The sequence below is a fragment of the Falco peregrinus genome, chromosome 2 (genome assembly GCF_023634155.1).
Source record: "Falco peregrinus isolate bFalPer1 chromosome 2, bFalPer1.pri, whole genome shotgun sequence".
Classification (NCBI taxonomy): Eukaryota; Metazoa; Chordata; class Aves; order Falconiformes; family Falconidae; genus Falco; species Falco peregrinus.
Genome location: NC_073722.1, coordinates 82,689,746 through 82,707,545, shown reverse-complemented (window position 1 = coordinate 82,707,545; position 17,800 = coordinate 82,689,746). Strand labels below are relative to the sequence as shown.

General features: G+C 38.1%; 1 protein-coding gene across 2 annotated transcripts in view; it reads left to right on the top strand.

Moving 5' to 3' along the window:
- SPOCK3 (SPARC (osteonectin), cwcv and kazal like domains proteoglycan 3) overlaps positions 1-17,800 on the top strand; it is a 213,172-nt gene that overhangs the window by 177,071 nt on the left and 18,301 nt on the right. For both annotated transcript variants that reach the window (XM_055797783.1, XM_055797782.1), the window contains one exon: positions 15,154-15,273. In XM_055797783.1, coding sequence (XP_055653758.1) covers positions 15,154-15,273 — 120 coding nt within the window. The remainder of the gene's footprint in view (positions 1-15,153; positions 15,274-17,800) is intronic.

Genomic DNA, 17,800 nt, shown 5'->3' with positions numbered 1-17,800 from the left:
AGTACTCTGTGTTGTGTACAGTATGATGCTATATTTATTCTTCCTCACAGCTACCAACTCATATTAATCCACAAGCAGCCATAGAAATTATTCTGTTGCTAAAACAGGGATTCAATATAAAATGGGACTAAATCAGCATTTTTAAATGTAAGTAGCTTTCCTATTAAGAAATAATAGCAATCTTGTCTGTTAAAGTAGAAACATATGTTGATGATGTCCGTTTGTAATACATACAGACAGCAACTGAATAAAATGTCGAGTCCAGTCAGATATTCAAGCAATAGGCACAGTATTGACTTCAAATTACAGCTGTGAAACGAGGACGAAGGGTGGGCTTTGTGCAATAGAGTGATGAGGTGGTTCATATTCACAGGAGGGAAGACTAGCCTTACCAAAATCAGGGACAAAACTCCCACTGCACTGAACCAGGATTTCTGGGGTTTGATGACATAAGAGCTGTAAGGGGAGAAAGTCTTAAACTTGGAGCTGCTACTCTGCAAGTAAATTTTCATGGTGGTGGCACCTGCTATTGAATCCTCTAATTTGTCTGCACCCTTGCACCTTGCCTCAGCTTCACCTTGCTGAAGAGGAGCCTGCTGTAGTCTGCAAGTCATTGAGGTGCGATATCAGCATCTTGAAACCGAGGCAATGATCCATGCAGCAGGAAAGCAATGGTATTCTGAGCTCAGCGCAGTGATGATAAAACCACATGGTTTTTTGACCACATTGCCTGTGTCTTTAAAAATTACCTGAATAGCCTCGTGATCCACCTGGCCTGGTAGGATATAATAGTTTCTCAGGACACCGTAATGCCGTGTTGATCTTAACAGTGATCACTGTTGAAGGAAGACCTGAGTATCATTTGTACTACTTTTGTGTGGCCACCAAAATTCAGATATCACTCATATATTTCTGCAAGTTTCTCTGTAGTTAATGATGCGTGTTCAGAACTTTAAGAGCATAGCCTACAAAGGGCAAAAGAAAAACATGTATGAAATTGAAGTTCAATAACATAAAATATAGCGCTATCTGAATAATAACTAAAAAATTGTGTTAAAAATCTTTTGACAGAGAACAGAAGAGTCTGTTAAAAATTGACATAATTTCACACTATAACTATTTCTTACTGCTCTTACTAGATTTTCAAAACTATTATCAGTAGGCATTTGATTATTTCTTAAAATAATTACATGCCACTTTTGGTTTTTACTTTTAAAGCCTCAGCTACTGTTGCATTATTTTCGTTGTCTTGATGTCACTGGCAGTTTAAACATTTTCATGAATTTTACAAGCAGTACAGAACCATGATGCTGTTTTTAGGGGTAATAGTTGTTTCAAAGTCACAGATGCAGTGGTGAAGATTCACAGTTGATGACATTTGACAGTTCTTTTTAGCTGTAGGCAACGGTGCTGATAATCAGCACATCCAGTTAGTTGAAATACCTTTCATGCTTTATGATTAACAAGCAGAATTATAACTGAATAGATTACTGCCTGGCATCTCTAATTGTCCATAGTCTTTTTGTCTTGAAAGGTCCTTAATTACCATATAGAAAAGCAATGTACTTTCTTATTGTATACATTTTGTCTATAATACAATACATTTTATTGCGTAGATATATTTTTTCAAAAAAAGAACATCATATTTCTTTAAGCAAAAAGTTTATATTTTTTATTTTCTTTCATTTGTAACTTATAAAGTGTCAAAAAAATTTTTTAATCGATAGCCAAGATGTCTCTTGATCAGTGTTAGATTTCCTTTCCTCTTCAAAGGGCCAAGTAGCTGCTCTAGACAGCAGCAAAGGGGGGGGTGAAATTCTGGCTGTTCTGAAATCAGCAAGCATTTTACTACTGAGTTCAATATGATGAGAATTTCTCTAAATGTCAGAAAATATGCCAGGATCCTTGATAGAATCTAATGTTATAAGAAGTTTGCTTAAAGAGACAGTGGTCTTTGTTATCAGTATTGGCTTTGCTCTGTTCTGCGTACAAATGGTGCTGATCTGTGCCTGCTCTAAGTAGCTCCTTTCAAAAACTTTGGTACTTGCAACATAGCCATGCAGATAAACTGCATGCAGGTAGACAGCAGTCCCATGCGCATAGACTACAGCTTGAAAAGGTTTCCTAAAATACATCATGATACCAAGACTGATCCCTCATGGTGCTTGGTTTGAATCTGGAGTTGTTTGATGTCACAGAACACTTGTGTATTAAAGATTGTCTGTAACACACCCATCTTATATGAGAATTGCACACATATGAAGATGACTTGATGGTTTTCTTTGATGGTGGAGCTGAGTCCCTCTGACAATGACCATTTCTTTTCTGTGGTTTGCTCCAGATGAGTTAATGGCTGTACAGGTAACACTGACATCTCTCAGCTGAGAGAAAGAGAGTTGGGCGTCTCAGTGAAGACTTGGATGCATTTTCAGGACTTAAGAACAGCTGGTTAATGTTAAACTAGCATTGTATTTTGTACTCGGTGTATTTGTACTCTTCTTTTCCTAGTTTTATATCTGAAAGCATGACCTGAAATTTTATTTTAAAATTTGTGGAGTTTTTTATTACATGTGCTTTGGGTTGAGGCTACCAAGAGAGAAGCCAGATTACTCTTATAGGTTCATATCTGTCTTTAGAAATCTTTTGTGCATAGGTGGTTGGAGACCAGGCAAATGCTTTTTCAGTGTTTCTGTACCTCACTATGCATCCACTTTTTCCCATTCTTGGAGACCTGAGTACTGGGCTAGACGAGCCTTCGATCTGACATACTGTTGTCACACTTTCGTTCTTCCATGACCCACACAGATGACGTCTTGTCAAGGGCTGTTTTGAGAAGTTGCTTCCAGTATTTGTAGGCCATACCCATTTTACAAAAAGAAAATGATTGGAGACACTGGCTGTTTAGCTGGCTAAGTAAGCAGGAGAGTCTCATAAATGGCGATACAGAATTATATCACTATCCTGTTGTGTTTGCTGCAGAGAGATTTCTTAATAGGGTTTGCAATTGGTGCTTTGCAAGTTTACCCTTATGGATAACAAAGAAATTGTGAATAGATTTCAGGAGGATCTTGATCAAGTAGATTTTCTCTCCTTCTTCCATAAAAATAAAGTCTGTGTTTCCTTGGAATGTGAAATATGTAGATAGTCAGAAACTATGAGATTGTGCATTACCCATTTAAATTATGTGAACGCAAGACACCTCTGAGCCATGGATCAAGGGGAGAAGGCATACCATGAAAATATCACTTTTTTTTCCACAGCATCTCTGTATGAATAGCTGCTCTTGGAGACAAGACATGAGGCTTGATAGAGTTTGGGCTGACCATAAGCAGCCATTCTTAGGCATGGCTCTGCAGCCACTGAATTGTCATTCTTAATGATGGGATGTTACCATTTTCCTGCATTTGCTGTAGTCAAAATTGTATTCCATCTCCTTTTCTTGCCTAGCAAGCTTATTCCCCCTGCAGAGGAAGTTAATGGAGTACCATCACTGGCAGTTTTACAGTCCTTTCCTTAGTTTTTCTTCCTCTGGCAGATTTTCTGACTGAAGCCTGCTTTTCCTCTGTGATGGGCTTGAATTGTAACACATACCATAGATCTTGTGCAGCCACCGCTGTTCCCAAGAAACACTGCATTTCCTAGTTGCCATAAGTTATATATATAACAAAAGAATGCACGGAGACATTTGGAGACCAAGTGTTCATCTTAACAAAAGAAATGCCATCAATTCTTCTGGAGAAAGTTTATAGATTTCAGAAATCTTAGATGGCAGTGGTATAACTGTGGATTTCCTCAGCATTGTATTTGGTATTACTGTGAGTGACAAAAGCTACAAAGTCTCTGATGGCCTTGCACATTAAATTCATGGAGTGCTTTGATTTTGTTAAAGTTATACAGGGTCTTCAGCTGCCAATTCAGATAACTTAGTTTCTAGTTTTAATGTCTCAGGTGACAGTTTTTTATCACTGTGTTTAAGGCGAGTTTTTTTAAAGAGTTCAGGAGAGTCATTCAATACAGCTGGTTAAATGGCAAATGTCTTCTATTTCTTCCTTTGTAGTCTTTGTTCAGTTTAAATGGAAAGGTTATATAGATGAGGAACTTTCTGTTTTGTTGCTCACTGACATGATATGTTAGGGCAGAAAAGCATAGTTTAAGCTTTCCAAAAAGCACATGCTGTTGCTAGGTTTAACTGGGTATCTGTATTGTGTCTACATGCATGGACCCTTATCTGTAATGGGAAAACGGCAACCCTGGGGTTAGAATACAGTCTGCTCAGACAAAACCTGTATTATCTGAGTACATCAGTCGGTATAACAAGTTGAAAAGATTGAATTATTTTGATGAAAAAAGGAAGTTTTCTTGGTGGAAACTTTTCCCTTTTTCATTAATTCTGTCTTAACAATTTTATTTTGAAAGAAGGGTGCTAACCTCTGGAAGTCTTATTTTCTCTTCTGTAGAAAGTTGAAAGCTTTGCTAACTTAGCCATATTTATTTAATAACTGCTTTATGATGAAGCAGTTTATTAGGATACTCAGTTAGTCTTCAGCATTGCAGTGCAGTATTTCCCCTGAAGAAAGGTGTTAAAAGCTGTCCCTTACACTAAGAGAGCACCTAAAATGTATCCCTTTTCTGAATGTTGTTGTGCCTTGTGGAGTAGTTCAGTGACCATGAACTTGCTCTGCAGCCATTTCTTCTTGTGTTGATCATGACATGGTCTCCGTTTCTGAGCCGCAAACTTGGGGTGAAGAAATATGGGAGAATACATAAGGGTATATTTGCACTGTCAAATAATGTAGCTTCTTGGTTTGCTCCTTGGCTCTTGTCCGTGGTTATCCACACATATCACTGCCAGACTCTCTGCTCAGGTAAAGTAGTGGTTCCCTTTTCAGATGTACCTCTGGGAATAGTTTTCTCCATGGACAACTTCCTGCAGACTTTATGAATGAAAAAACAACAGATTTATAGTCCTTTAACTTGCAAATGGTATCCTGTTGGACACTGTACCCTCCAACATTTTCATTTACCCCCACATGCTTCACCAGTATATGCTTCTTGTATCCTTCTTACTTATTTATAAAACAGCACTTTGAACAAGTTTCCCCTTCCTCTCCAAAAATAGTAATTGTAATTCAGTTGGGTCACTGTTGGTAACACAGCAGTTTTGGATTTAAAAGATGTATTAGGAATTACCAATGCTAAATAAATTCTTATCCCTATGAATATTCATATACATCTCATAAAAATTGTCTGATCTACGTCATACATTCATGAACAATCCATTCGGTGTTCAGTGCGTAGACTAGCAAAACATAATTGCACTTTGATAACATACTTCATATATGCATGTGTAAACATTTCAGATTTGTACCCTAATCATATCTTTTAAAAATCATTACTTTCTTCATTTCTCCTTCAGCTTTTGATTAATGAGTTTGTGTGGAGACACAGCTGCAGATTACATTTACTTAACTAGAGTTCTGATTTCAATCAGGTGGTGGTACAGTGTAGCAGAGTTTGCATCTCAGTGCATGTGATTTGTGCCAGGGGGAGAGGGTCCTGCAGTTATATTACTGATATAATGGATCGGCTGCTATAGTTTTCTTCAGTATTGGAGGAAGAGCTTTACTACCTCTGATGGCCTCACTTTAGGAAAACCACAAATAATTAGCTAAATTAGAGAGATTCCGGCCTCTCAGTCCTCACTGAGAGGTGTACAGGCTCTTTAATGCACATTTCTAGGTGATTAAGAGCAATGTTAGGGATTAAGCATTCAAGAAGGACACACAAGGAAATGGTTAGGGAAGTACAATGTGTTTTAAAGCATCAGATCACAATCTAAATACAAAAAGGAGGAAACTGCTGCAATGCCAGCCTTAAATCTGTCAGGCTTTAGTGGGATCCAGATGTGATATAAAATACCTTTACGCCAGCCACTTGCAGAACAGCATTTAGTTGATTTCTATACGTTGGTGATTGTTCAGCCCAATGTTCAATTCTGCTGTCCTTCTCTGCAAGGGAAAAGGTGCAAAACAGTGGACAGTCCTACCTAGGCACAATGATAATTTTCTCTCACAATAGAAAGAAACTCCATTAGTCCCTTCCAGGTTCTGTGCACAGAATTACCTGGTGTGGTAGACCTTTGAAGCCTCTTATCAGCACAAAAACATTTCTGTTTTCAAAAAATGTCTAATTTAAAATACTGGAAATTATTATTATTATTATTTCTCTTTATAAAGAGCATTGTTCAGTGGTCTTTTTATCCTTTTCTACTTTTCCTTGTCTCAGTCTTGTCCTTAACCTTGTCTAGGTTTCACGGGATTTTATGTCAAATGCAAAAAAGTCTTTGCAGGACCCTGTTGATCTTGTCCTTGAAAGGAGGGAAATATCCTGACTTTGTACCAGAGCTGTGTACTGCTTTCAGGAATCCTTGAAACTAAATTCAGAAAACTACCTCACCTTTATTTGTCTGGAAAGCTTTCACCACTAAGAAAATTGCTGTTCTGTCCCCATTTGATAGTTTTCATATATTCTATTATGTGAAATACCGTATTCAATTGAATATATAAAAATATTTGGGAATGAAAAGATCTTGGACTATACCATGTTACAGTAGAGCATTTCCTTGCTAGCTAACATTTTTTGCCGATTACCTAGCTTCATAAGTGTGCAATGTACACATTAATGACATCATTTTCATCCTCAGTAATTAGTAGTTCAGAATAACAGAGCGTGATAGGAAATAACTGACACTAAAGGCTAGCAGCAGTTAGAAAAGGAAGCCATATATATTGACTGTCCTCCAGAAAATTAACAAATAACACAACAGGTCTGTGATACTTCTGACAGATTAAAGAATTACTTTTGTCTTATTTAATTGCAGGTTGCAATGTTTTAGTAAGTTTATGTATTTTAAGTTGAAGATAATATTTTTGGACACAAATTCTGTATGTTGTGGTTACTGCTATTTTTCCTGCACTCAGAAATGGTCATTATATTTAAATGTGAAGTCTTTAAAACTGTGAGGACACAAAAAGATGAGATTTATTTTATGAAAATAGAATTTAATTGAAATAATTTTAGATTTTATGAAACATTAATCATGAGCAGAATGTTTGTATGGAACATTAATTTGAGGCAGTAAGAATAAGCAGCTGCAGTTCCCTGATATGGTGTCTGCAGCATTTATATTAATTATCTCGTAACATAGACTAACTGAAGTAGAAAATTCATTATGTTTAGTGAAATAGTAAGATCAGAATGCTTTTATTTGTTAATTTCCAGGTATCTTCCTAAAATCATTGGCCATAGAGGTAACAGATGGCTAATAAACTTCATAAGCTTATATAACTAGAAATATACATATTATGTTTTCCAATTTACAAACTTTTTTATATAAAAAAAAAAGTTGTGTGGGACTGTAAAAAGATGACTGAAATGACTGTCCCATCCTTTATTTACAATTTTGAAAGGCTTTTTGTCCTTCTGCCAAATTTATTGGGCTTTGTGACCACATTACTTTTTGCCGTATGTTGTTATTCCCATTTGTGACAGATATGATACAGACCTAGAAATGCTGATGTATATTGCAGGAATCATGCCATTTCCATACAGTTTTGCTTCTGGTTTTCTTAGACATATAGATTTAGCCAAATGGGGACCTAGCCCTTAGTCTGGGGCCAGGAATTTTCAGTTCAAGCAATCAGTTCCTCTGGGCTAAATTCATAAAGGTGTGCGGAATGGCAACCTTGCAGAATACTGACATTGAGTAGGTACGGTTCATATAATGTTCCCGTTTACTTTAATAGATGCTGTCTTTAAAGGCAGCATTGAATTGTAATGGCGACATTAGGGCTACAGTAATTTTACATAGGGCCCTCTGAAAAATAATATGTTTAAATGCACACATGGATATGCCAGTTAATCAGTGCAGCTCAGATGCGTAAGATTAACTGTACAGCCATACAGTAGTACATGAAAGGTAGGCAATGCATTGAAAGGGTGTTGGACTACATAAGCATCAGTGTGAACTGCTCTAAATAATCCTTCTCACAACTGAGCTGGAATTGCTGCTGTAATCAAGTTTCTGGATACTTAGGAATCCTGGAGACATGGGTTCAATCCTCAAGTTACAGCATGAGAAAATGCTCTTGTGCTTTCCAGGGTAAACAGTAGAGTTCAAGACAGTAGATAGTAGTATATTGTTCCTCTTAAGGAAGACTGGTCTTTCACATAGTGAGGAACCTTCATGTGAATGGCAGGATGATCACAGGACATGTATGACTGGACACTGTCCTGAGCAACCAGATGTAATTAGACCTGTTTTTTACAGAGGGTAAGGCTGAATGATTTCTGGACATCCTTTCAAACATAAATTATTCTGTGACTTTGTGAACACATACAGTGATTCCACCACATAGAAAACATTAGGATGATTAGAAGTATTGCTTTAGCACAAACTGATTGTTTAAGTTATCCATCTCACATGAAGTAATTCCTAGTTTTCTGTAGGAGGTGGTTGATGTGGCTTCCCAAGCCGTTCTCCATCGTTTATCAGCAGTCCTGGCTAACCCGGAAGGTCCCAGAAGACTGGAAGTTAGCCAGTGTGATGCCCATCTACAAGAAGGGCAAGAAGGAGGATCCAGGGAACTCCAGGGCTGTCAGCCTGACCTCAATGCAGGGAAGGCGATGGAGCAGGTCACCCCGAGCGCCATCACACAGCACGTGCAGCACAGCTGGGGGATCGGGCCCAGCCAGCCTGGGCTGATGAAAGGCAGGTCCTGCTGGATGAACCTGGTCTCCTTCTAGAAGATGACCCACCTAGTGGATGAATGGAAAGGCTGTGGGTATTGTCCACCTGGACTAAGTAAAACCTTTTACACCATTTCCCACAGCATTGTCCTGGAGAAACTGGCTGCTCGCGGCTGGGGCAGGTGGGCTCTGTGCTGGGTAAAAAGCTGGCTGGATGGCTGAGCCCAGAGTGGTGGTGAGTGGGGTTACACCCAGCTGGTGGCCGGTCACACGCGGTGTCCCCAGGGCTCCATGCTGGGGCCCGTTCAGTCTTTATGGAGGGCCTGGCTGAGGGGATGGAGCGCACCCTCAGCCAGTTTGCAGATGGCCCCCAGCTGGGCGGGAGTGTTGGTCGGCCTGAGGGCAGGAGGCTCTGCAGAGGGTCTGGGCAGGCTGGGCCGAGGCCACTGTACGAGGTTCCACCAGGCTCAGTGCCGGGCCCTGCCCTTGGGTCACAGCAACCCCCCGCAGCGCTCCAGGCTGGGGGAGAGCGGCTGGGCAGGGCCTGGGGGGAAAGGGCCTGGGGGTGCTGGCTGGCAGCCGGCTGGGCAGGAGCCAGCAGGGTGCCCAGGTGGCCAGGAAGGCCGGCAGCGTCCTGGCTGGTGGCTGAAACGGTGTGGCCAGTGGGGCAAGGGCAGTGACCGTCCCCCTGCGCTCGGCACTGGTGAGGCCGCACCTCAGGTACCGAGTTCAGGTTTGGGCCCCTCGCTGCAAGAGGGACAGGGAGGTGCTGGAGCGTGTCCAGGGACGGGCAGCGAGGCTGGTGGGGGGTCTGGAGCACAAGTCTTGTCAGGGGCGGCTGAGGGAACCGGGGTGTTCAGCCTGGAGAAAAGGAGACTCAGGAGAATTTATTGCTCTCCACAACTGCCTGAGAGAAGGTTGTATACAGGTGGGGGTTGCTCTCTTCTCCCAGGTAACCAGCAATAAGAGAGGAGGAAATGTCTTCAAGTTTTGCCAGGAGAGGTTTATAGTGGACGTTAGGAAGAATTTCTTCACTGCAAGGGTGGTCAGTCATTGGAACAGGCTGCCCAGGGAGGTGGTGGAATCACCATCCCTGGAAGTGTTTAAAAAAACACTTACATGTGCTGCTTAGGGACATGGTTTAGTGGCAAGTTTATGACTTGGCAGTCCCGGGTGGACGTTTGGACTTGATGATCTTAAAGGTCTTTTCCAACCTAAATGATTCTATGATTCTATGGTCTTCATATTGTCCATATGCTGTCTGTATATTTACTTATTGTTTTATTATACACATGAATTTATGAATATAGTTCTACATTATTGCTTGAGATTGTCTGCTGGGGATGATCTTCTGAAGTTCTGGTTATAAGGACTGTGTGTCTTGAAACAGGATAGAGTTGTGCAGCAAGCACAACCACACAATGGGATAGTGCAGACCACATCGTGACTTGGATGTGTCCCTTCTGGCAGGGCAAGGTACTTCATATCTGACTCTGAAACAAAGCCTTAATCTTTCTCCTACAACTTAATCCCACGGGCCATATCGTCAGTAAATCATAGTTTTCAGGGGAACTGGCTGTTAGTGGATTTAGAAATGGAAGTGTCATGTTGTTAAATTATAAAAAGACTTTAGGAATATTCTGGCTGCAGGGCAGAAAAGAAAACAGATGAATTGGTGAGTTCTACACTTAAATTACTGTTAAACTGTGTTGATAATTTCTTTAGGTCTGTAGAGCTTCTTTCACAATTGTCAGGCCTTTACTCTTAGAAGTGAATATTTAACTGAGGTCTGCTGCTGAAAAAGTAGATGAAACTATCTTCTCCTGAAGTAAACAGAGACACAGTTTCTATCTACAGCCTTGTGATCCCGTATGTTATTGTGTGTGATGCTCCACAATGTGAGTGTGGTTTGGTTTTTTTTTTTCCTAAATCACTTTTTGACCCTTCATGTAATGAAAGCTACTCCTTAAAACAACAGTATTTCAGTGTGCTTACTATGTCAATATGGTAATGATTTACATTTTTTAAACTACACATAATTATATGTATATATGTCGCTGTGTTTATATAAAAAGTATATATTGTTAACTTATTTTCTGTTATGTAAGAAAGCCAAGACTTATTTACATATAATAGGGAATTCAATCCATTATGCTAGTTCCAAATATGTTCTGCATGTCTTTATAGCTTTCAATAGCACTGGTTTTACTTCATCAATTAGATTGAGTTGAAAGTCACTGAACGAACACATATTGATTAGCATTTTCAAATATTCTACTTCCAATCAGTAAATTCTATTCAAATACCAACACAAATTGTAACATTTACTGCATGTGAAAACAAATTGAACACTTAGTTCCACCTAACATTTAAATAATACTTCCATAAAAATATTTCTGGATTGAGTACCTATTAAGTTTTCAGATCCCTTCATTTTTTGCATATTCATATACATTGGTTTTAAAAGATAGTCAGTTTTTATTACATCTAATGACAGGAGACTCCAGTAACCTTTGAGCTAGTGACTTCACTTTACCCCATACTAATGCTTTTAATGGCTACTAGAATTGATTGTAATAGCAGGAATGCCTTGCATTGGCATTAGACAAAAACAGAAGTACTTTTTGGCAGGTTCCCGAGTGGATTCATGTCATTTAATATGCATTTTTTTATTACTGTCTAACCTTCTACAACCTTTACTGTCTGTCTTTTGCCATTAAAGATTCATCTCCCAGTCTATCAGATGAAATAATAGTCTGAATAGATCTGAATTACCTCATCTTGACCTATTTTAAATCAGTACAGACCAATGCGTACAATAATTTCACCAACGTGTATCTTTAGAAGCTGATCACCAGGATGAGAAGTCCCTAAACATATTCTAGAATGCACCAAACCATTAATTAATATAATTTTTCATCATATAGCATAAACCTGAGCAAGCACGTTTTAATGGCAAGTAGCATTCTAGTGAATGGAGTGTTAGGCTGATACTCTCTCTGTTAAAGAATACAATATTTATTCATGTTAATCCATGTGAATTAAGGTGCAATGCTTCTTATTCTGCTGGTTTAATGTTAGGATAGCTAGATCTGGAAAAGCACTCTGGAAAATAGTAAGTATACTAAAACCTGAAATTTCTTCTCTATGTTGGAATTTTCCATTGAGAAATTTAAAAGTGGAGGGGTGGGGGAGTGGGAAACAGAAACAAAAAGAAGACCCCAGTGTATTTTAGTTTCCAGCAGTCAAAATGAAGTGCATTATTACTTGTTATTTAACCAACTCATAATTTTAACAAATTTTAGGCATCCTGTGGAAATGACATAATTGATAGAAAGGTTTATGGCAATAATTCTAATTTGCTGTCTGGTTCTACCTTTTAAATCTTTTCCTGAGGTGCTGGTATATAAACTAAATATTCTGTGATATTGAAATACTGAAATGCGAGACTTTGTTATAAACCCATGCTTTAAATACTTATGGAGAACACAGTTTAGCCATGTAAATTATTAAATGTGTAGAGTAGTATAGTTTTGCATCTCTCGTGTATATTTCATATATAGAAGACATCTACTTTTACTTGACATGTTAGAAATGTCATGAACCAGAATTTCACTGTGCATTTAAATCAGTAATACAGTAAATGTCATTACATGCCATGTTTGAGAGCTGACTCCAGCACTTGAATAGCTAGCTGGTGGAAAATAAGCAAATGACAGTTTTAATCAGTTTGTTTTGCATTGGTTATAGATATTATCAAAACTTATCAAAATCATTACAATGAACCAAAAATTATGACAATTTTCTAATTCTTGGTTTTGAGATAAAAACCCGTAACTTAAATTGTCAAGTAAAGCTTGGGAAAAGGATTGTAAGAAGTTGAATTTGGAAGAATGCCCCTAATCTGCGATCTCTTAGGGGATGCGTCAGATTCCCCAAATGTGCCATATATACGCTCCATTTTGAAAGGAATGCAATTCACAGGAGCACAGAAAATGCCATTTTATGTCATATCATGCATGACAGTGGCTAGTACCACATGCTGAAACAGCAAAATCTATTTTATTCTTATACCTAATAATCAAAGAGGCACTATCTCTTTTTCTTAATGCTTTGATTTTACACCTTAATGAGTTTAATAGATGATTAGCTTCAGTGTATCTATTTCACTGCTTCTACAGAAAGGAGGAATTCCTACATTCTCTGTCATGCATCTGTCATGTGCATCTCTTTGTTCATGTTATTAAAGCTAAGCTTTTACTTGAAACTGACACTTCCTCATGCTCTCAGTTTTATATATGTAATAAATAAATATATATGGATATACGTGTGTGTCTGTGCCTGTAAATGAGTTTATATACTGGCTCTGAGTAGGTCAGCTCAGCATCAGAGGTTAATTGGTGTTGAGCTGCAAATAGGCAAATTAGAGGTAGATGAAAATAGCCAGGTCAGTGTATGTATATATTAATGTAGCTATGTTATTTCTGGGACCTGTGGCAACAGTACACAGTATTGTGCAGGGTAGATAAATCAAAGTGGTTAGATTGCAGGTCAGGTACCCCTAATGATTGTGCTGTGCTCCATGCCCTTTGATTCCATTCTAGAAGTCTTTCTCTTAAACCAAGGGAAGGTAGTTGGAGGAGGGAACAATATTATTCCATTTCACCTGTAATCTATTTCACCTGTAATCTATTTCACCTGTAACGGGAGGTGAAATTAAAGATGAGCAAGGTGTCCAAAGTTCATGTCTGATTTCTTATACTGACCTGTCAGGTGGTGCAAAGGTTGGTAATGGAAGGCGTCATCATAGCAAACATAGAAATCCCACAAGTTTTAAATCTGATGTGTAGTCTTGGCTCAGGGGAATATTTCCATCTAGTTGTTGCGATATGGTTTTGAGCATGCATGCCTGCATATCATAAAAATTTCTTTCCCCAGTTCGCTATCAAATTATCAGGGGAAAAAAAAATCCATTACACAACAGAAAAGCAGAATACAAGTTTTATAAAAATGTCAATTCATAATATGTGCAAATGTATGTATAGTTTGAACCTAACTCTTTCAAGGAAAAAAACAAAGTCTCAGGAGAGACTTCAGCAAAGAATGAATAAACAAAAGCTTCGATGCCTGCAGTTGTACAGGCATTGATAGTTGTTGATGTATTGACATGTTTCAGTCCAACTGTGAAGTACAAATAGGTGTTTCACAGTGTTGTTCAATTTAATAAGGTGTGCTGAAGGCTAGGTCTCCAAATATTATGGTTTGCTACATAATAAAGGAAAAGTAAGCTGAACTGGAGAATTATTTGCAAGAGTGTCACTGTGAAGCTCTGCTAACTTAGGTGTGAGCTCTTCAGATTGTAGCTTAGTCATTTACTGGTAGACCTGGAAAACGTGATTTGGAAGTGGTAACTGTTGATAAGGGCACTGGAAGGTATTCTGTTACCTAGGGAAGCATATCTTCAGTGCCTTTCCTGCTTTTGTCATCTTCCAGATCCTATTATTTCTTGTCTTCTCCCAGCTTCTCTCCAATACATGAAAGCAGAGTTCTGGAAGGGATATCTGCTTGCTCCAAGCACACCTTTTCTTCGTCTTCTCCAGCAGCTCAATAGTGGATAGGTCTCCTCGCTGCTATCTATTATCTGCTTCTGCTGCTGGTTTCAGTACTACCAGTACTGTACAACACTTCAGCCAGTCTGCTCCTAATCAGCTGTTCTTGATGCTACAGATGCTGTCCTTGGTCCTGCATGCTTTTTCTACCCTTGCTGTTTCTAGTCAAAGAAACCATCCTTTCCATCACCAAGCAGCTGTATGGCTGCCTGTTTGCAGTTACGTGCTCATGAATGTTGGCTTGTAAAACCACATTCAATCAGATAAGCTTCCAGGACACTCCCTGAAGCAGTTTCTCTGCCAACCCTACTTCCTCTTTTCACATTTCAGCATAGGAAAGCAAGTTGGGTGTTCCTGCATTATCTGCCTAAATCACATCCCCCGCCTGTTCTGGTAGGGCTTCCATTACTATTGCCTTAATGAACATAAAAATGAAACTCCAAAAGACCGTCATGGGTGTCTCTGCCATACAGCCTCATCTACAGTAAGATGGGATAATACCTGTGCTAGAACTGTTTGCAGTTGGCGGTAGTTTGCATAGGATAATTTTAATTTCTAGTTATATATATTTTCATAATTGCTTCATACATCAGTCATTTATTTCTGAGGATCTTAATTGGGTTTTGAAGGCATGAAGTAATGAAACTGAAGTTTATGAATTAAAGAAAGCTGTGGAACATATACGTTTATATTTTATGGTTTTTTGTGTTTTGTGGGGGTTTTTTTGCATAGTTTGAAAAGTTCTATTTAGCACTCAGGAGAAAAACATTAAACAAGTCTATGTTTTGTTTTTCAGTGTGCAGTGACCTGGAATTCAGGGAGGTTGCAAACAGATTGAGAGACTGGTTTAAGGCACTTCATGAAAGTGGAATTCACAATAAGAAGACTAGGATTGTTCAAAGGCCTGAAAGAACCCGTAAGAGATTTCTGCTTGTCTTATTTCATGTTCTCTTTGATAGTTTTTTGTACTTCTATATCTCCATTGCTAAGACTAGCCTTATTCTTATGTGCTTTAAATAGGCGTGCGTACAAACCATAACTTTGTGCTTTACTAAAGTTAATTTCTTATTTATGGTTTAGTACTGATATAAAATATTCATTTCAAACTTTCAGTGTTGTTTTGCAGGACTCTGGTAAGAATGTATGGCAGCTACAATTCACAATGCTTTCATTTGTGAATGTTATTAAATTGTCTATTTGATTGATAATTAGCTGCTGTATAAGGAGACTAAACAGAAGAAACAAGTAGGGATTTTTGAGCAGCTTTTCCATAGAGAAAAGTGAGTTGTGAAATGGCTAGCCCTAAGAAATAATGTACAGGAGATATAATTACCTGTGACCCATCACTACTAGTTGATGCCACTGTAGGTACTGGTACAGAAGAACATAAGGAAAAGAAGCTTGTAAGCAAAAACGAACTTTCAAGGATGTACTTCAAATGGGAGGACTCAGGCGTACTAATGAAGTGGAAACAGTAGGGAGCGTAATTTGTTTTTAACTTCCTCAGATATTTAAATAGGTGTTTCCTTGTGGAAAGTAGTAAAGTTTTAAAATGGAATTATCAAAGGGCTTATAAATGTGCAATAATAGTTTCAAGACTGATGTCCTACTGTGAAGGAGGGTCAAATTAGATTTCATAGGCCATAAAACTCTACCTTTCATTGATATGAAAAGCAAACTATGAATTCCTCCAAAGTATGTTTCACAGAACTTGGCCAGCACTGGCTGCTTACTTAGTCATTCATTATTAACGTTTTAAGTATTTGGGATTTCTTTCTTTTTTTTTTTTTTTTTTTTTGCCTTTTCTTTGATTGCTATTTGTAGCATTACTTTTTTTAAGAAATCCATTTATTTAATTTAATTGGAAATGTCATTTCTTTGTGTGATTTTTCATGCTAAAAGAAATACAAATAATTTGGTAAAACAATGATTTAAAGATGATTCTGTGTTATCTGGGAATACTTCTCTTAATATTGAGAAAAAATGTCTCTGAGGTAAGGTAGTAATACCATCATGCCACTTTTTATCAGTATTGAAAAAAACACATTTAAAAATATGTATTTCCAATTTACATTCTGGTTGGTGCCCATAACTGGCACATGATCTGCTTCTCATCCAGTAATGAAAACAACAGAAATACAAAGTTTGCACCTCCTACGTAAGCATTTATTGGATAGTAATAAATAAAATGTATCTAATAATACAGCTTGTGTTAGCACATCACTCAGTTAAAGGTCAGCTGAACCATTGCATAGGGTCCTGTTTCTTGCTGAATACTCACTTTGTTGGGGGTAACACTGAATAGGTAAGGTCAGAAATGCAGCACAGCTGTTTAGAAACCTGATAATGCAGTAAAAGTTCAATAAAATTCAGGCAATGATAAAAGAAATGACTGTACAGCTATTAAGTACTACAGCATACATAAATAAAAAGTCACTGTTTCAAGTAATTGGGTCCTATGTAATATAGGAATGTGAAGTTCATAATCAATACTTTGAATATACTGAAATGTAGTGCAAGCACAAAATTCTTAAGAGTGTGAGATTTTTCCCATAGACATTTTCCTTGGTCTTTTTTCCTTAGACACATAGGTTGCATTGGTAAGACCTAGTATCTGTACTTGAAACAGGTATTTGTATCACGGTGTGTATGTGAATATATTTTACTCGCATATATTTTATCACTTGTATGTTTGCAAATTTTTACTCAATAATAGCAATCAAAGACTGTATTTAGACTTAAGATCTAAGATTTTAATATATGTGACTGAAAATGCAAGTCTTGGGGATTTTTGGATCTTGTCAATTTTTGGACCTAGAAATATGTTATGTGATCCAAACTGCTTGGTTGGTTTCTGACTTCAATCAGCATAAGATTGAGTGGTGTCTACCTAATGTTGATTTTACATCTAGTACATCCTAAGCGTTCATGTTATGGCACTTCATGTTCAATGCAGAACATAATGACCATCTGCTTAGATTATGTAGACCAAAGCAGTTGTGAGTTACATGGGTATTTTTAGAACAGATTGTTCAATTGCATGAAGCACTTTGGTCTGTGAGCATGACGAGCTCTTCTGCAGAAAAGGTTGTGGTCCCATTCTGATTAGCTTCTTCCAAAGGTTTAGGGTCTGTGGGATCTTTTCCACCTAAGCTGAGCTAGTGGAGGACTCATTCTAAGGCAGGTAGAGAGATATATTTGCCTCAAACATACAATTGTTCCAATTGAGGGGTAAAAAAAGAGTTTCTGGCCCAGTTTTCAGAATTTCCTTTTGGAAGCCTTCGAAGTCATGAAGTTCTTTCCTTTGACAGTATGAAGTATTAACATGTACTTTAGGAGGCATCTGAAATTTTAGGCATAAGTCAGACTGGATCCTACCCTACCAGTTTTTCAAGCGACAGAATCAAGTGTTGATTTAGACGGCTAAGAATAGTCTCTTCAGG